Source organism: Sus scrofa, chromosome 12, assembly GCF_054392235.1.
Source record: "Sus scrofa isolate SSC_HxYL_T2T_F1_AM1 chromosome 12, Sscrofa_HxYL_maternal_Yorkshire_Landrace_v2.0, whole genome shotgun sequence".
NCBI lineage: Eukaryota > Metazoa > Chordata > Mammalia > Artiodactyla > Suidae > Sus > Sus scrofa.
In genome coordinates, this window is record NC_139394.1 from 57,244,377 (window position 1) to 57,263,016 (window position 18,640).

Genomic DNA, 18,640 nt, shown 5'->3' on the forward strand with positions numbered 1-18,640 from the left:
TTAATGATTAGAGACGACCAATTGCTATTGATGGTTGTATGGTGGCTTTTGAATGGCTCTAGAGCTGCTGTGTGAAGAAGTGGGGAAGAATGATGAAATCCTCTAGGTGCAAGCATTTGTGCTCTTCTATCAGGGTTGGAAAAAATCAGACGGTTGTCACCTCAGGATAAAAGAAAGCCAAGGGGAAAATCTGTCCAATAGGAAGAAAAGAGAGGGAACGAGGGTGAGGATGTGTTGCTCCAACCTCTGGCCAGGCTGGCTGTCCAGCTGCTCCGGCTGCTCTGCCCATCTGGCCATTCCTCGCACCATCTCCCCGTCCCTTCCAGCCCCAGTTCCCAATACTGGGGCTCAGGATGTGGTCAGACTGGCTCCCCCTCCTTACAGGGACCAACTCAAAAACCTGTGTTGGTTTCTGGGACTCAGGACCTGGTCTGGTGTCACCATCTAAGATCATCCAACAGGTCCCAGTTTGGACCAGGAGCCACTCCCTGGGGCAGGGCCATTTCCCTTATGCTTTTGTCCCATCATCCCATATGGGGGCTTCAATGCAAATGGCCAGCCACCTGGGTTTCTATGGATGCAGAGTCCTTTCTCTGCATCAGACTTGTGTGATTGGCAACCCTCCTTCCAGAGAGGATCCTCTAGAAGAAAAGCGAATGGTCGTTGATAAGGACAGGAAGAGGCTTTCTAGCCCCACTTAGCAGACCCACCATGGTACACCTGAGGCTCCCTTGGCAGTACCCGCAGCTGAGCCAAGTTGGGACCGCAGTGAGGAAGGAAGCCCCTTATTGGAGCACTACCCTGAGGGCGTCTTCTTTGTTGTTGTTGTTGTTGTTGTTGTTTGTCTTTTTGCCATTTCTTGTGCCACTGCCGCAGTGCATGGAGGTTCCCAGGCTAGGGGTCTGATTGGAGCTGTTAGCTGCTGGTCTACACCACAGCCACAGCAATGCCAGATCTGAGCTGCCTCTTCGACCTACACCACAGCTCACCACAGCACACAGCAACGCTGGATCCTTCACCCACTGATTGAGGCCAAGGATGGAACCCACAACCTCATGGTTCCTAGTCAGATTCGTTAACCGCTGAGCCACGATGGGAACTCCCCCTGAGGGCTTCTTGGCAGGGCTTTGAGAAGGGGAAGCAAAGCAAGAGTTGAACAAAATTCAAGAAATTCAAAAACCAAATGAAGATTTATCAGGCCTACAGATCTTATGCTGATGCAGATCCCAAGGCCCCTGGAAATGCTAGAGTGGTAAACTTGACCTTCATTGGGCACAGGGCCCCCAGACATAAGAGAATAACGAGTTAGATGAGGCATCGGGAAGGAATGCTTCTCAATCGGTAGATGCTGCTTTGCAAGGGGTCAGTAACAGGGAACAATGACAGAAGAAGGAAGATGCCAAACGGAATGCCATCTTTCTGGCAGTGACATTGGATTCTCAGAATGGGAGTGACCCAAAGAGAGCTAAGCCACCAATGGGGAAGGAATAGTGTGTTACCGTCCTGAGGAAGGGCATTGAGAAGCACATTGCCCTTGGCTAAATAGGAAGGAAAACAGTAAAAGACGGGCGCCTCTCAGATGGTAGGAAGAGGAACAGTGATGGTAAAATGAAGAGACCTGCAGGCTCCCGCGGACTTGAGGCGCCCAATTCCAGTTGCCCCAAATGAGCCCCAGGTAACAACTTGACAGTGGGGAGTGAGCCGATGGACTTTCTGATGCAGGTGCAACATACGTGTTCAACCCCAAGGTGGCAGAGAAAACATCTCAGTCCGTTCCGGTCCCGGGGGTCTTTGCAGGAGAACAAAATCCTTCATTCTTAGAGCTTCTAGGATGCCAGCTAGGGGACCTCACCCTGAAAGAGTTTCTTGGATATGCCAGTGTCCAGCTGTTCTTTGGGGGAGATCTTCGTAGAAAAAGGACAGGGCCAAAAAGTGGGCTTTTACATCTGCCCAGATTCGGACTCCTCACAGGGGACCCTGCCCCTCTGAGGACAGGAAGGTAGACCTGACTCAAAAGCCTCGAGCTGCAGGAAGTGTCAGATGACCTGCTAGTGTCTGTGAGCACTTGTTCGGGAGGAGTGGAAGCATATCCCACCTGGGTAGAAAAAGCCTCCAAAGTGGTTCAAGCCCTCCTTAAGGGCTTTATCAACTCACTTGGTTTTAAAGCATTGAGCATTCATGGGGTGTTTTTGTTTTTGCCACGCCCCTGGCATGTGGAATTTCCTGGGCCAGGGGTCAAACCCGGGCCACAGCAGTGACCCGAGCCACAGCAGTGACAGCACCAGATCTTTAACCTGCTGAGCCACCAGGGAACTTCAGGTTGCTCTTTGCTGGAGAAGGGCCAACCTATTTGTTTAATATTGTCCAACCAGCACAGGAATTCGGTGTAATTATGGGACAGTCAAAAGGTTAATTAAAAGGTAAGTATTGGGGGAGTTCCCATTGTGGCTCAGTGGTTAACGAATCTGACTAAGAACCATGAGGTTGTGGGTTCAATCCCTGGCCTTGCTCAGTGGGTTAAGGATCTGGCATTGCCATGAGCTGTGGTGTAGGCTGCAGACGCGGCTCGGATCCAGTGTTGCTGTGGCTCTGGCGTAGGCCGGGGGCTGCAGCTTCGATTGGACCCCTAGCCTGGGAACCTCCATATGCCATGGGTGCGGCCCTAGAAAAGACGAAAAGACAAAAAAAAAAAAAAAAAAAGGTAAGCATTGGGAACGGGAATTGAAAACCCAAGTTCAATTACAAATTAATGACAAAATGCTAAGAAGTTTCATCAGGTTCAAATAGTTGTTGATAAAAAAGGAAAGGCGTTCCCGTGGTGGTGCAGCAGGTTAAGGATCCGACATTGTCTCTGCAACAACTTGAGTTGCTGCAGAGGCGTGGGCTCAATCCCTGGCCCAGTGCAGTGGGTTAAGGATCTGCCATCACCATAGCTGTGGCATAGGTTCGATCCCTGGCCCAGCAACTTCCATATGCCATGGGTGTAGCCAGAAAAAAAAAAAAAGCAGAGGGAGTTTGCCTTGTGGGTCAGTGGTTAATGAAACCGACTAGGATCTATGGGGATGCAGGTTCTATCCCTGGCCTTGTTCAGTGGGTTAAGGAGTTAAGGATCCGGCGTTGCCATGAGCTGTGGTGTAGGTTGCAGACACGGCTCAGATCCCAGGTTGCTGTGGCTGTGGTATAGGCCGGCAGCTGTAGCTCTGATTAGACCTCTAGCCTGGGAACCTCCATATGCCTTGGGTGTGGCCCCCCCAAAAATAAAATGCGAAGTGTACAACTGAGGAATATTCCCCATCCAAGGCCGATTGATTCCATTCCATAATCATCTCTTCATCACCTCCATTGGGCAGGGCCTATCCAAAGCATCTTCACCCCCTTTTCCACAGGGGTGTGGAATGGATCATTGTCATTGTAATAGGGAAGAACTGTGGTATTCTGTGACAAGTTAACCACTAAGGGAATGTTACCTGTAAGCTTAAATTACACATAATGGCCCATCTCTGGGAACCCTGCCTCCCAGGTAATGAGCATGAAGCGAAAATATCTTTGTTTAGCTCCCAGGAAACCTCTAGCCCAGGCCTACCTGTGAACGGCTGCAGGAGGAAGAAATTAACACATCCTCTCCGGAGTCTGGCTGGAACCAGGACCTTAATCTCTGGCCCTTTTAGTGTAAAAGCAGCCTGAGGAGTTCCCGTTATGGCGCAGTAGAAATGAATCCGACTAGGAATCATGAGGTTGCGGGTTCGATCCCTGGCCCCACTCAGTGGGTTGAGGATCCAGCGTTGCTGTGAGCTGTGGTGTAGGTCGGAGACATGGCTGTAGCTCCGATTGGACCCCTAGCCTGGGAACTTCCGTATGCCACAGGTGTGGGTCCCCCTGCCAAAAAGGGGGGGGGGCAGCCTGAATTCTAACTCAGGGAAGATGGATCTTTGGAACACTAGTTCAACCATCTCCTCGGTCTTCTGGCTTTATGAATAAAGTCACTATTCCTTGCGTCAGTTTATGGGTCTGCCTCGTGTTGGCTGTATGAGCTTGGATTCAGTGACATGACCTTGAGCCTGACCTAGAGTCCTCTTTTTCATTCATTTAGAAACAATGCTAACTGCTTTGCAGGACTGGGATGAGGAAGCCACGTGGAAGGCACAGAAAGTGCTTCTTAGCCCATGAGAAAACATATGTAGCTGCCTTTTTTTGGTTTATTTTTGTCTTTTTAGGGCCTGAGGCACATGGAGGTTCCCAGGCTAGGGGTCAAATCAGAGCTGTTGCTGCCAGCTTACACCAGAGCCACAGCCACAACAATGCCAGATCCGAGCTGCGTCTGCAGCCTACACAATAGCTCAGGGCAACACCAGATCCTTAAGCCGCTGAGTGTGGCCAGGGATTAAACCTGAAACCTCACGGATCCTAGTCGGTTTTGTTAACCACGGACCCACAAAGGAAACTCCAAAAGCTTTTGTGCTTAATTAGATCCCATTTGGTTATTGCTTTTATTTCCATTACTCTAAGAGGTGAATCCAAAAGATATTGCTGCAATTTATGTCAGAGTGTTCTGTTTTCCTCTATGGGTTGCTTCTTAAACTCCTGGCACCCTATCTCTGCCGTATTCCTAAAGTGTGATTCTTTGGAGAAGGAAACTAGGAAATTGAATTTTAAATAAGCCTCCCCAGTGATTTATTAGGGTGGTCCAAGGAGGCTTAGGAAAGATTGAAAAGATCAATTAAGGTTTGTTTTGGGGCCCAGAAGACAGTACTTACAAATGTGGCCACAAGGTGGCAGCAGAGAGATGGAGAACCTGGTGTCTCTGGCAGGTGCCCACCCAAAGGGGCTGCGGGTGGGCAGAAACAGTGATGGGTTGTGGGAAGAGGTGGATCCTGTATTGCCATATGGTCTCCTTGCCAGGTAGGGTCTGTTACTGTAGACTAATCCCCTGTGACCGCCTATCTCATTACCAGGTCTTTATGCACACAGCTTTTGCCAAACTCTTGCCGACAGAAACTGCATTAGTGTGACCTTGGCCAGACTGTGGGTGGTGGTGATGTGTGTTCCACTTGGGTGAGTATTGAGGCAAGGGATGTCACCTGCACAGGGCAGCTTACTCAAAGGACACCGGTGCATTGTCGAAAGCAGGGTCCCCCATCCCCCACTGCCAGTCTTGTGGTTCCAGGTGTTCTTAAAAGACCTGTCCACCTGCATTGGGTCTGCTCCAGTCGTGAGAGGGTTGGGTCTGTGGCTGGGGAGCTGGCGGAAGACCAGGCAAGAGCTGCTGGGATGAGGGTGGGGGCAGGGAACTCAGGATGGGGCAGCTGCCTCTGGAAGCAGCCAAGACATCCCTGGCTGCCGCAGGGGTGGTAGGAGGATTAGGTGACAGTCCCCTAACCGAGCCCGGAACTAACACCCTCCTCCCCCTCACTCGAGCACCCTGGCTTGTCCCCCGCCAAGCCTGCCAAAGCTCAGAATAACCCTGGGGGACCAGACAGCAGGATGGCAGGGGCTCTGCTCAGCGCCCTGTTCCTCTTGCAGCTCCTCGGTATGGACCAGGGTCAGGGAAGTGGTCGGACACACACAGGATACTGACACAACAGGACAGGACAAAGACAGAGCGAGGTGGAGACAGAGACGTGATATTTGGTCCCCAGGCCAAATATCACTGGTTTAGGAGACAGATGGAAAAATAGCCTCAGACAGACACACAGAGAAGCAGGGCCCTGCAGACTCAGAGGCTGGGGAGCGGCTCCTTAGTCTCTTGTCTCCAATGACCCCCCCACCTTGGCCTCAGCCCCAGGCAGAGGTTCCGGGAAGAATGAGGAGCTGCGTCTTTACCACCATCTCTTCGACAACTATGACCCAGGACGCCGGCCTGTGCGGGAGCCCAAGGACACTGTCACCGTCTCCCTCAAAGTCACCCTGACCAACCTCATCTCACTGGTAAGGGACCCCCACCTCCACCCCCAAATGCCACCTCTGAGCCTCAAATGCCACTCCGGCCCCAGTGGCTGAGCTCGCGTCAATCATCCCCGTTTTCCATCCGCAGAACGAGAAAGAGGAGACCCTGACCACCAGCGTCTGGATTGGAATCGTGAGTCGAGTGGGGGGAACCGTGTGAGGGCTCGTCCAGGGGACCCCTTTCTCTCCCCAACTTGTCACTGGCAACAGGGCACATGTCCTTCCGTCCCCTACCCCCTAGGACTGGTCTGATTACCGGCTCAACTACAGCAAGGCCGACTTTGGGGGCATAGAAACGCTGCGGGTCCCTTCAGAACTCGTGTGGCTGCCAGAGATTGTGCTGGAAAACAAGTGAGGACCGGGCCAGACTGGAGGGAAGCCGAGGTCTGGGGGGTGGGGCTGGACCCGGTTGGGGCAGGTGTGCTGCTCTAAGAGAGAGGGGGCCACGGACCTGCCGCAAACCCTGGGTTTCCGGGAACCCACAGCATCGACGGCCAGTTCGGCGTGGCCTATGAAGCCAACGTGCTGGTCTCCGAGGGCGGCTACGTGAGCTGGTTGCCGCCGGCCATCTACCGCAGCACCTGTGCCGTGGAGGTCACCTACTTCCCCTTCGACTGGCAGAACTGCTCGCTGGTTTTCCGGTGGGAAGAGGGGCTGCAGTGGGATTACGTGGGCAGGGGTGGGGCCAGGTGGGGGTGGGGGACAGCTGATGGGGTGGGGCTTCGTGCTGGAGGCGGAGCCAGACATTCCAGTGGGTTAGAAGTAGGGGTGGGAAGACGGGGCGTGGAGCGGGGCGTGGAGCGGGGCCAGATGCCAGCTTCCAGGGAGGGGCCGGAGGCTGGGGCCCGAGTCCGAGCCTCTGGGGTGGGGGTCCTGGCCCTGGCTCCGCAGCTCCCAGACGTACAGTGCCGAAGAGGTGGAGTTCGTCTTTGCTGTTGACGACCTGGGCGAGACCATCAGCAAGCTTGAAATCGACACCGAGGCCTATACTGGTGAGGACCTCTCCTGCTCTGAAAAACCCACTTCGGGACGGGGCAGAAGTGGGGTTGCCCCAGGCCCTCGGTGCCGGGGTTGACTTTGGCAGTCACGCTTGAAGGTGACCCTCTCCTGAAATCATTCTTGATTGATTGTCGCTTGTGGTGGTTCCGTGCCTTGCCCGAAAATACCCTTTTCTGCCCGAATTGCTTCAGGCCGATAGCCCACGGCCCAAGTTGTCCAGGCCACCTGCCCCACCCACCGGGGTCCAGAAGGTTCGCATCCCCTCCTCGCTCAGAGTTACAGGCACCGGAGGTCAGGTGTTGGGCCGCAGAGCAGAGCAGGGGGCACCACCCTTGAGAGCCGGCTGACCATGCCTCCTGTCCTGCAGAGAACGGCGAGTGGGCCATCGACTTCTGCCCTGGGGTGATCCGCCGCCACGATGGTTCCTCCCCTGATGACCCGGGGGACAGCGACGTCACCTACACGCTCATCATTCGCCGGAAGCCCCTCTTCTACGTCATTAACATCATCGTGCCCTGCGTGCTCATCTCGGGCCTGGTGCTGCTCGCATACTTCCTGCCGGCGCAGGGTAAGGAGTCGCTCAGACCCCATAGCTGGACTCGCTCCCGGGGGGTGGGGCCTGCTCCGACCGGGTCCCTCCCTCCAGCCGGTGGCCAGAAATGTACCGTCTCCATCAACGTCCTGCTCGCCCAGACCGTCTTCTTGTTCCTAATTGCCCAGAAAATCCCGGAGACATCTCTGAGCGTGCCGCTGCTGGGCAGGTGAGGGCAGAGTGGGTCCCCCGGCCGTGCCCATGGGGGGCATGGCCTTCGTGAAGGGTGGAGCCAGATTGCACGGGGCGGGGCCAAGGGGCTCCCTTTGGAGAGGCCGGGGCTAAAACCTACTGACCCAGGAGAAGTCTTAGCTGTCGCGTCCCCACCTGGGCTTTATTTGGAGGAGGAGGAGCGGGGCTGGGACGGTGGTGGATTCTCCGGTCCCAATGCTACTGGACGCCACCTTGAGGTCTCTTGAGTGTCTCTGTTGGGGGCGGGCCAACTTAGTACCTACCCAGCCCCGCCTTCTCTGGCCCCCAACTCTCCCCTCTTCCGGAACTCCCCGGTTCCCCGGGGGTCGCGAGGTCCAGGGTGTGTCGCCACTGCTGCAGGAATGAGGTGGACCCCTGCAGACCTCGTCCACACAGGCAGAGCCACGCCCCCTGGAGCAGAAGCCGAACACTGGCGCCAGCTGCAGACCCGGCTTGCAAAGCCGCCTGCCCGGCGGCCTGGGCTACCCGGGCCAGGGCTCCACCGGGATCCCCGTCGTCTGGGGCTCGTCCCGGGCTGCCGTCCGCGTCCAGTCGCCGTATCTCCTGCTGCACCCACAGGGCTGAGATCTGCAGCGGGGCAGAGGAGTTGGTGGGGTCACAGAGGTCCCTGCTCCCACTGCTTGGTCCCCCTTCCCTGCCCCTTTTCAGCCCCCCAGCGCTCCACCTCTAACAAGGTGGCCCCGAAGTTCATGACGCTGCCCGCGGCTTCTCTTAGCACCAGCCCCAGGGTGGGCTTCGGGGCGGGCGGCTTCTCCAGCTCTCGCGGCTCTAGGGCCTTCAGCTCTGCGAACCTCTGCTCCAGATACTCACGGGCTGCAGCCGCAGCAACTTCCAGGGAAGAGAGGAGTGGGGGCTGGAGGGCCACCTGGAAAGGCACAGGGGCAGTGGAGTCATCGGCTCATAGGACAGAGGTTACAGAGGGGACGCTGGAGTCCTTTCCAGGGGGTCTCTCAGTGCCACCCCTGGGGCAGGTCTGTTGGCATAGCCTCACCTCCGTGGAGCTGTGGAAGTGGTACACCCACAGCAGGGTTTCCAGAGAGCTAGGGGTCCCCCTCATGACTGCCGCTGGCCGCACAAGGGGGAGAAGGGCCGGGGGACGCTTCTGGCCGGGCGGAGGAGGAGCATCTAGGGGGCGGGGCTCCCCCCTTTGCCGAGGGGTGCGTTTATGAGGTCAGAGGACTGGAGGCCCCCCTTTGTGGCTCAGGGGAAGTGAGTGGGGAGGCTGCGACGTCACGAACTCCGGGCCCCTCAGGTACCTCATTTTCGTCATGGTGGTTGCCACGCTCATTGTCATGAATTGTGTCATCGTGCTCAACGTGTCTTTACGGACGCCCACCACTCACACTGTGTCCCCGCGGCTGCGCCACGTAAGCACCCGGTAGATGGTTGCGGGTGGGGGGCGGGGCTTTGAGCGAACCCGGCCCCCCACCCAGCTCCGCGCCGGCCTCCCGCCCCCGCCAGGTCTTGCTGGAGCTGCTGCCCCCTCTCCTGGGCTTCGGGGAGCCTCCGTCTCCTGAAGCTCCCAGGGCTGCCTCGCCCCCAAGGCGGGCGTCATCTCTGGGCCTCCTACTCCGCGCTGAGGAGCTGATACTGAAAAAGCCGCGGAGCGAGCTCGTGTTTGAGGGGCAGAGGCACCGGCACGGGACCTGGACCGGTGAGCAGGGTGGTCCTGGCGGGCCAACGGGGTGCCTGCCGCGGGGGAGGCTCCCGATCACCCATCCCTGGTGTCGCCCCCACCAGCTGCCCTCTGCCAGAGCCTGGGCGCCGCCGCCCCTGAGATCCGCTGCTGTGTGGATGCCGTGAACTTCGTGGCTGAGAGCACGCGAGAGCAGGAGGCCACGGGCGAGGTGGGTCAGGAGCCAGAGGGGCGGGGTGGAGCCGTGCGGGCCTCCGCTATTGCTGTCCCTCTGTCCCTGGTGGGCGGGGCAGGCTCCTGCACCTTTAGGGACTCAGCTTGTGCCCGCCCCTTCCCCAGGAGGTGTCAGACTGGGTGCGCATGGGGAAGGCCCTGGACAACATCTGCTTCTGGGCGGCTCTGGTGCTCTTCCTCGTCGGTTCCAGCCTCATCTTCCTCGGGGCCTACTTCAACCAAGTGCCCAAACTGCCCTACCCGCCGTGTATGTAGCCCTGAGGCCCCGCGGTAGGCACTGACAGACGTTCCCACTCATCTCCAGGAGGAAAGATTTTGAAAAACGAGCTGCTCCCACTGCTGATGCTAAATCTGTACTCTGTGAGCTTCGGGAGAGGAGTCTTGTGTGCACGTGTATGTAGGTCTGGCCATCGGCAGGGATCAGGAGGAGCCGGCAGAGGGTTCAGGCAACCTCTTGCATGTGAATCTTGCAAAAAGTAAGAACTGCCCTCACTTCGGTCTTGCGGACCTCCCAGTTTTCCTTGGGCCCCAGCCCCATGTGATCCTCTAGCCCTGTGAGTATCTACGAGAGCTTTATTTGTTGCCAAACAGAAGAGACCCTTTGTAGGATTTGCACCCGGAAAGCTTGGAGCCGGGAAGGCGAGGGAAGCTGGAGTGGGCGGGGATCAAAGGGCCTCAGTGCAGAGACACCCCCCCCACCCCCCGTTTAAGGCTGAGGATGCCCCGCCCTCCCTCGGTCAACTCCTCCTTTTCTTGGCTGGCCCCGCCCATCCAGCCCGCTCACCGCAGATCCCCCCAGCTGCCCCCTTGATCCCCACTCTGCTGGCTGGCCTGGGCCCCGGGAGGTGGGGGTGGTGAGAGAAAATAAAACGGGGCCTGAAGTTGGTGGGAGCTGGTTGAATTGTCTTTATTAACAAACAGGTATCCAAGGCCACTACATTGAGGAGAGAAGGGACCGGGAGGGGGCGGGGCTACTTGCCGCTCACACTATATACAGATGCAAGCACGGGCCGGGCCGTGTGGAGGGTGAGAGCGCCCCGCTCCCTCTCTCCACCGGGGAAGGGGCAGAGGCCAGAAGAGATGGGGGTCGGAAAGGGGTCAATGTTTTGGCTGTCGGGGTCCTCCCTCCATTCCCTGGGGTTTGAGGGGAGGGGAATCATTAAAGTGCTTTCAGAAAATGAGGAAATGGTCCCTGCCCCTGGAGTGGCTGGTGACCCCCCTAAAACCTAGGGCCCAGTGACCCCCCCCAGGGTCTGGTACATTCAAGGGGGGAGCCGGCTCCCCTGACGTGCAAATAAAGGGGCCCAGGGCCCTGCCGAGTCAGCAGCAGTGGGGTACGGGCTCCAAGCCCCAAACGCTCTCCTCCCAAGTGGAGAAAGGGGGGTGGGCTAGGCTGTGCCTCTCCCCAGAAGTTGGGACAGGCACAGTTTTGGGGAGAGAACATGTTGGGGAAGAGGATGGTCACGTGATCACAAAAGCATCAGGGGTCAGAGGTCACGTTCCCAGCAGGCTCCAGTGAATCAAACCAGTAAAAGCAAAAGCCCAGGGAGGGAAGAGAAGGGCGGCCTGGGAAGTCTGGCTGGTGGGGGAGAGCTGGTCCCCGAGGGACAGCCCAGCCCAGGGCCCCGTCACCAGTTCATGATGCAGTTACGGTTCAGCGTCATGAAGTAAACTTGGCTGCTGCCCCCGGAGCGGACGGAGGCAAAAAACACCTGGAAGGGACAGGAGACGTCGTCACCGAGAGACGCGGGGTACGTGGAGGGGGGAGCGGGTCTCGGTTAACCGGGAGGAGGGGAGAGAGAGAAGCTGCAGAGGTGCCTCTCCGGGGTGCCCGCCCCCACCCCTCCGGAAGGCAGGGCTGCTTGGGAAAGGGGGCGGCAGGCGGGCCTCTGCTGCGGGAGTCGGGCGGCGGCGCTCTCCCGACTGAAGGCGAGGGGAGGGCAGGCTGACCGCACACGGTGCTCCCCGGAAGCCCGCGTGCAGGCAGACCCATGAGGACCCCTGGCCTAACTCCGCCCCGGGCAGGGCCCCGGTGCCCACCTTGTCGTTCCGCTCGCACAGGAACTTGAGCCTCTGGGCTCGCTTGTGCATGAAGACGCCGTCCAGGTGGCCCGTCTCCACCGAGCGGATCTCAATGGCTTTCTCACCCCAGCCCATGATCTGGTTGGAGCAGATGTAGGCTGGCGGGGAAGGGAGCGGAGGGGCAGTGAGGGGCTGCAGCCCAGCTCGGGGACGGGCGGGGGGCACGTCACTCACCCACAGAGGTGGGCATCTCTCCCCACTGCAGCACCACGTCCTTGATGATGCGCCCGTACGTGTTGACGTAGACGCCCTCGTCCTCGTAGCACAGCAGCATCTCCATGCCGTCCGTGTTGGGGAGGAAGATGATGGCGTGGGGCGTGATCTGGCTCTGGATCTGGAGAGGAGACGGGGGGCTGCAGGTCCCGCGCCTGGGGCCCAGACGGGCGGCCCCCCTCTGCCCGCAGCCCCGCCACGCTTACGTGCACGGGGATGTAGATGTCGTAGCTGTTCCCCGAGTCGACGTCCACCGCGTGGAAGCCGGCGCTGGAGCCGTAGATGACCTTGAGCCGCTGCCCCTCCTCCACCGTCAGGTCCACCAGCAGAGGGCGGTGCGGGAGGTCCGCAAAGGACTGCGGAGGCGGCGAGGAGGGCTCAGGGCGCCGGCAGGAGCCGAGCCGGGCTTTGAACGGGGCTGGGGCGGGCGGAGGCGGGGTTACCTTGAAAGCCATGAATTTGTGGTACGGTTTGGGGGCCCAGGCATACACCTCCACCGAGTTCTTCAGGGCGATGACCAGGAACTTGATGCGTTCGTACTTCACTGAGGGCGGGAGAGAGCGAGGATGAGGGATGCCCCCCACCCCGGCGGTCTGCCCCCGGCCCCCGCCCCCGGCCCCCGCCCGCCCGCCCGCCCGCCTCTCTCGTGAACAAACGCGCCCCGGCCACCGCCTCGCGACCTCCTCACCAACGCGGTAGTGGCCGCAGCCCTCCATGTCCCCGACGGTGGTCCAGCCCTGCTTCTTCTCCACTTCCGGGTCGTTGTGCAGGATCTTGTTCCGGAGCCAGGACAGGTAGTACACCCGCAGTTTGTTCCTTTTCCCTGCGGGGTGGACACACACACACACACACACACACTCCCTCATCACCGGCCTCCGCGGGTGAGCCCCGAGGGGAGCGGAAAGGGGGGCCCCGCCTTCGGCTCGGGCCGAGGCTGCCGTCCCGCCGCGCACACACCTGAGATGGTGATGAGCAGGTTGAGTCCCTCCAGCACGTCCATCTGCTGGAAGCGGCGGCGCCCGATGAGCCCGTACACCTTGCCCTGCCCGCTGCGGTCCAGCAGCATCAGCCCGTTCTCCGTGCCCACCAGCAGGTTGACCCCTGCAACAGGAGCCCTTGGGCAGATGAGAGGCAGAGCCGGGCCCTCGCCTGAGCTCGAGAGCGGGGCGCAGCAGGCCCCTTGTGTGCCTCCCCGCCCGGGCTCACCCCAAAGGGCCGCACAGAGGATCTCGGAGTTGAACCGCTTCTTGTACTTCCGGATCTCGGGGGTCTCGCTGTGGGCCCGGGTGGTGGTGGGGTTCACGTTGACCACAGAGCCTTTCCTCACGTCCAACTGGAGCTGGTCGAGCCGGCCGCCCTCTCCACCCAGCAGGGCTGCCAGGGGGAGGAGCAGGAGCGGGCAGTGGGCTGCAGGCCTCTCTCCCCGCCTCCCCCGCCCACCCTGGGCTGGGATCCTGAGTCCTTGGAGACAGCAGGGAAGGCTCGAGAGCGGCGGTGCCAGGGGAGCTGAACTAGAGCCAGAAGGCCTGGCAGAGGCCTTGATCTGAGCATTTTACCTCTTGGATCAAGGGGGCCCCGGAAGCCTTTGCTGCCTGGGTGCCAGGGCAGGGGCTCAGGCCACAGGGGCGGCCGTGACGCTGCGTCCCCAGAGGCCCAGCCATGCCCCGCTCCAGACCTCCTGTCCTCACCTGTGATGGGGATGGTATCCCCACTGCCTCCGGACTGGTAGATCCCCAGGTCCACAAACATGGTAAACGAGCTCTGGCCCGGGGCCTTCACCAGCCCACGAGACTGGTACTATGGGGGCGGGGGGGAGGGGAGTGGTGAGGCAAATGTGCCAGGCCCCAGCTCACGTCCCTCCTATAGTGCCCTGGGCACTCAGCTCCCGGGGCCTCCACCCTGCCGACCACAGTGCCCAGCACCCGGGGTCTCCCCCAGGGTCTCCCGCCCACGGCAGGCCAGTGACCTGTCCTCGCCCGCGGAGCTGCCTTCACCCACTCACGTCACTGCCGCCATCCTTCAAGGGGGGGCTTTGGCCTTTGCTGCTCTCAGTGGGCGAGTGGCTGGGCTGGACCACGTCTGGCAGGTTCGTGTAGCCGTTGCTGTCGGCGTGTAGCAGGCTTCGCTCCTCTTCCGGGGTCTAGAGGAACACAGGGCAAGCGGCCAGTGCTGGGGCCAGGGAGGCGCAGGGCAGGCGGGGGGAGAAGGGGCGGGGGGCCCACTCACACGCTGGACCACCATGGTGCCGCCCCCGTAGGGAGTCTGGGTCCCGGCCACCTCCTCCACGTCGTGGACCACCATGGTGCTGACGCTGTCGGTGTCGCCGTCGCTGGGGTGGGAGAGCGCGAGGTCAGGGGCCCTCCCGGCCCTGCCTGCCACCTGAGTGCCCCTGGGAGCAGACAAGAGCCTGCGGGGTCTATTCAGAACATGACGCCCTCAGTCGTCACGGGCAGGGCCCTCAGGGAGGGCTGGCCGTGCAGGGGCACCTGATGAGATCAACTGGCCGAACAGTGAGACACAGATGGAGACACCAGCCCCAGCCCTGTACCCCCTTCTCCAGGGAAGGGGAGAAAACGTGACCGCAGGGACAGCCGGGTGCCTCACATTCCCCTAGACCACCCCTGCTCCGGGGTCTCCCTTGCAAGTGCCCCCGCACCCCGAGACGCCCCCATACCGGGCCCCGGGGGTGTCTCTGCTCCCCTGGGAAGGCTCGCCGTTGCTCTCCTCCTCATCGTCCTCGCTGCTCTCCACCTCCTCGCTGGACGAGGAGTAGTCCATGGCCTTCTTGGGAGGCCGGGGGGCCTCGTCCAGAGTCCGCTCTTTGAGCAGCACGAAGTCCTGTGGGGAGAAGCGGCGTGAGGGGAGGTGGCAGTGGGACCCCCGGATGCGGGGGGGCCAGTGGAACGGAGGGGCCCCCACGAGCAAGCAGGCCCCTTCTCACTAACCTCACCAATGGCGCGCTTATAGCTCTGGGAGGGGCCGCGGGGGGAGAAGGGCAGCCAGGAGGAGGCAGGAGAAAGGAAGACAGGTTAGTAACCGAGACAGACCGCCGTCCTGTTGGCCCCCAGGCCCCATGGCACAGGTTAAGGCAGGCCCCGCCCGGGCACCCAGCGCCCTGGGCTGAGAGGCGCATCTGGCCCCCATGACTTACTGCGGGCCTGCCGGGCCGCGAGCGGTGGTCATCAGGCTTGGCTTTGTTGCCAGGGGAGAGCACGGGCGAGCTGTCCAGTTTGGAGGAGGCTAAGACGTGCCAGGGTGGGGGAGGGGAGGTCAGCGACACCCGCTCAAGGGGTGGCCTCGAGCCCATCCTGGTTTCACGCCCCCACACGGCCCCCAGGCAGTCCAAAGCTGCCAGAGTGCACGAGAGGCTGCCCCAGGCTGGGCCACGTACCTCCCACACGGTTCCGCTCCAGCGAGCCAGCCTGGGGGAGGTGCCCGTGCGAGGCGGGCAGGACGCTGTCCGAGCGCTCCCAGCCAGGGTCGCTCCTCCTGAGGTCAGGGTTACTATGGGATGGAGGGGGGCGCAGAGGCAGGGTCAGGGAGATGGAGTGTCCCGGCCCCAAGATGCTAAGCTGCCCCGCCGAGAGAGCCACCACCAGGGGGAGGCAGGTGGCAGAAGTGGGGGTGGGAGTGAGCAAGAGGGGGGGGCACAACTCCATTACCTACAGGCGCTGGGCGGGCCAGGGGGCTGAGCAGGGGGCCCTGGAGGCTTGGGGGTGCCCCGCTCTGCCCGCCTTTGCAGGTAGATTTGCCAGGCGGAGTTGCTGCGAGGTCTGCGGAGGGAGCACAGGGGTGCGCGGGGGCGGGCAGGGAGGGGCTGAGGTGACTGGGTTGGGGCCTGCCCTCCCTGAGCGGGAACCTGGCCGACTTCCCTCTGCCCCCCGCCCCACTGGCTCCCTAGGCTGCCGCCCGCCCCGCCCCAGGCGGTACCTGGCGCGGACAGCCTGGGCCGGCCGGGCCCCTCGGGCCCCACTGGTGTTAAGGGCAGTGGCGATGGAGGAGGTTCTCTGCGGCACCTGCGGGAGAAGGGAGGGGTCGGTGCTCCGTCCTCACGGCCACCCGGATGGAGAAGCGAACGGACAGGCGGGAGGCTTATGAATCCGTCTAAGACCTCAACGCTGGGCAACCGCAGAGCTGGGATCTAACTGAGCCCGGTCGCTGCGGCCCCCTCGCTCCCTGGGCACGTCCATTCCCCTCTCGGCGCCGAGACACCCGGACTCGCTTACGCGCCGCCCTGCCCACCGGACGTCAGGGCAAGGCCCCGCGCAGGCCGGGCCCTTCTCCTCTGCCGGCGGCCCCCTGGGCCTCCAGTCCCTCCGCAGTGCTTTCTCTGCCCTTCCCTGGCTCTGCGGGGCTGTCCTTACCTTGGGAGGGGCCTCGTTGTCAGGCCGGACCCAGGCTGGAGGGCTGGGGCTGGGGCCAGGCCCTTCGGAAGTGGGGTCTGAGTTCTGGCGGATGACAGCTCCTCGGGCACTGGGCGTGGCAGTGGGGGCGGGGACGGCGGGGTCGGGGTCGTGGGCCGCTGGGAAGGCAGCCAGGTTTCGGGTGGGCTGGTCCTGCAGGGACTGGGATCGGGGTACAGGCGCTGCATATGGCTTCAGTGGGACCCGGTGTGCCACCAGGCTCTGCGGGGAGAGACCAGGGAGGGTGGGCTGCCTGCTTTGTGGCATGTCCCCACCTGGGAGCTGGGGGCCTGGGCTGCAAGGAAGGGGCGAGTCAAGCCTCTGACTTCCAACTATCCATGGAAAGAGGCTCGGAGAGCCTGAGAAGAGGCAGAAACAGACACGGCCCACGTTTCCGAGGTCTGTGATCCCTGGCTGGGGGTGTGTGCTCCTGTGCACACGAGCGTGTACACACACATTCACGATGCGCCTGTGCCGAGTGAGGCCCCCTGGTGTCCGTGGAGAGACTCACCTTGTGCGGTCCCTCCTGGGGCTCCACCGGCCTCTGCATAGGAGGAGTCTGGGAAAGGGGGCCTGGGGGCCCAGGGGAGGCCTGGGGGCCCGGGGGCTCAGGCCCCGAGCTGCCTGGCTTGGTCTTGGCCAGGGGAGAGTTCTGCTGCTTGTTCATCCTTGTCCTCTCTTCCACCTGCGACGGGAGAGGATGCCCAGCAGGATGACTTCTGTCCTGCTCTCAGAACCGAGGTCCCGACCGCTCCAGCCCTCGGCCTGCACGGCTTGCCTCCCTCCCCTTCCCTGTGGGAACCACCGTGCCTGCAGCCTGCGGTCAGCAGGGCAGGGGACCGGGGGATGGAACCAGGCAGCAAAGGAGGCAACAAACCTCTCGGGCCCAGGCTGGTTTGTCAGCGGGGTTAATGCCCCGACCGTAATGATACAGGGGCTTCCTGTCCCCGGGCAGGATTTGCTGCTGCTGCTGCTTCTGAAGCTGCTGCTGCTGCTGCTGCTGCTGCTGCAGGGACTTGAGGTAGGCATGCTCCTGCTGCAGCTGCCTCTGCAGGCGCTCCGACTGCCGCTGCTCCTCCAGCTGCTTCCGCTTGTATTCCTGGGCCCAAGGGTGGGGAGAGAGGGCTCAGCTGCGTGGCCCTGGAAGTTAGAGCGGGCACGCCCTTGCTCTTCTCCAACTGCCTAGCGAGGAGCTGCCTTCCCTTGACGCTTGCGTGACGCCCTTCCCCTGAAGTGCTCCCGTCCCATTGCAGTAGAGATGCTCTGAACACGCATCTTCCCGGGGGGAAGCTGGGGACCCCGTTACCAGCAGTAGGGCCTGTTCCTGGAGCAGCTGTTGCTGAAGGATCTCGAGCTGCCGCTGCTCCTCCTCTAGCCTGTGACGGATATATTCCTGGGGGGGCGGGGGTGGGGGGCAAAGGGCAGGGAGAGAGGGAGAGGCGGGGGGGCGGCGGCGGCGGCGGCGAAGGAGTTGGAGGACGGATCAGTGGGGCGAGGATGAGGAGGACAGTGGGGAAGAGCAGTAGAGAGGGCGGGGTGGGATGGGCCCGCAGGGGGCAGGGGATGAGGAGGAAGCGGGGGCACGGGCCCCACGAGGGAAGGTGCAGGCAGAAGTCAGGGATGGAGCAAAGAGATGGGGAATGAAGGCCCAGAGACAGGAGGAGGGCAGGGAGCCAGGGTGGGGGGTCGAAGGGTGGGAGAAAACAGAGAGAAAGAGTGAAGCTGGAAAAGATAGGAGGACTCTCAGGGGAGGGGAAGAAGGGGAACGGGGACTGGGGGGCAGGGGAGGCAGCAGGCGCAGGAGGGGAGGCGGGGAGGGAGGGGTGTGTCCGGTGTGCGCTGGGGGCGCTGTACCTGCTCCCGCTCGGCCTGCCGCCTCTCCTCCTCCCGCCGCAGGGCCTGCATGTCCTCCAGCCGCCGCTGCTGCTCCTTCTCCTGCAGCTTCCGCTGCTCCCGCTCCCGCCGCTGTTGCTGTGGGCGAAGAGACACGTGACATTAAGGACTGCACTGGGCATGGGGACAGCGCAGCCCCAGAAGGGGGGACCCACCCCAGCCCACTTCTGGAAAGAGGAATCCTACTGGGCAGTGCAGGCTGGTCGGCGTCTCACCGGGGATGGTGGTGAGACAGGAGGGCTCCAGCTTGTTCCACAAACCCACCTACCCTTAGGGAAGGGCCCACAGGGGCTTGGCTTGGTCGAAACTATTAGAGAGCTGTGGGCTTGGGACGAGAACTGCTGGCTGAGAGGTTGACGACTGCTCTTGGAGGGGGCCGAGTTGGATAATGCCTTCTCCTATCCACCCCTCCACCAACCAACCAACCAACAC

The 18,640-nt window shown here is 61.3% G+C and overlaps 1 protein-coding gene and 1 long non-coding RNA gene across 41 annotated transcripts in view; one reads left to right on the plus strand and one right to left on the minus strand.

Annotated features, from left to right (window-relative positions):
• Positions 1-5,452: 5,452 nt before the first annotated feature.
• LOC100512810 (acetylcholine receptor subunit epsilon) lies at positions 5,453-10,508 on the plus strand. 2 transcript variants are annotated; one of them, XR_002337339.2, is made up of 12 exons: positions 5,453-5,527; positions 5,777-5,925; positions 6,032-6,076; positions 6,185-6,294; positions 6,429-6,584; positions 6,835-6,935; positions 7,310-7,510; positions 7,589-7,703; positions 9,000-9,114; positions 9,209-9,401; positions 9,488-9,594; positions 9,723-10,508. It is a non-coding gene; the product is annotated as an acetylcholine receptor subunit epsilon (long non-coding RNA). The 2 variants fall into 2 exon arrangements; XR_014821763.1 differs by having other exon boundaries at positions 9,922-10,508.
• The window catches only part of MINK1 (misshapen like kinase 1), a 50,256-nt gene continuing 42,115 nt past the window's right edge, over positions 10,500-18,640 (minus strand). For 2 of the 39 annotated variants that reach the window (XM_021067768.2, XM_084985785.1), the window contains 22 exons: positions 18,170-18,286; positions 17,622-17,708; positions 17,193-17,414; positions 16,827-17,000; positions 16,277-16,537; positions 15,843-15,928; positions 15,575-15,685; positions 15,304-15,416; positions 15,064-15,152; positions 14,858-14,881; positions 14,587-14,750; positions 14,139-14,301; positions 13,915-14,052; positions 13,601-13,709; positions 13,119-13,286; positions 12,870-13,013; positions 12,601-12,735; positions 12,356-12,456; positions 12,119-12,268; positions 11,874-12,033; positions 11,658-11,797; positions 10,500-11,329 (listed from right to left, as the gene is read on the minus strand). In XM_021067768.2, coding sequence (XP_020923427.1) covers positions 11,246-11,329; positions 11,658-11,797; positions 11,874-12,033; positions 12,119-12,268; positions 12,356-12,456; positions 12,601-12,735; positions 12,870-13,013; positions 13,119-13,286; positions 13,601-13,709; positions 13,915-14,052; positions 14,139-14,301; positions 14,587-14,750; positions 14,858-14,881; positions 15,064-15,152; positions 15,304-15,416; positions 15,575-15,685; positions 15,843-15,928; positions 16,277-16,537; positions 16,827-17,000; positions 17,193-17,414; positions 17,622-17,708; positions 18,170-18,286 — 2,940 coding nt within the window. In that variant the 3' untranslated portion in view covers positions 10,500-11,245. The remainder of the gene's footprint in view (positions 11,330-11,657; positions 11,798-11,873; positions 12,034-12,118; positions 12,269-12,355; positions 12,457-12,600; positions 12,736-12,869; positions 13,014-13,118; positions 13,287-13,600; positions 13,710-13,914; positions 14,053-14,138; positions 14,302-14,586; positions 14,751-14,857; positions 14,882-15,063; positions 15,153-15,303; positions 15,417-15,574; positions 15,686-15,842; positions 15,929-16,276; positions 16,538-16,826; positions 17,001-17,192; positions 17,415-17,621; positions 17,709-18,169; positions 18,287-18,640) is intronic. The other 37 variants (XM_021067781.2, XM_084985789.1, XM_021067773.2 and 34 more) reach the window with 31 other exon arrangements.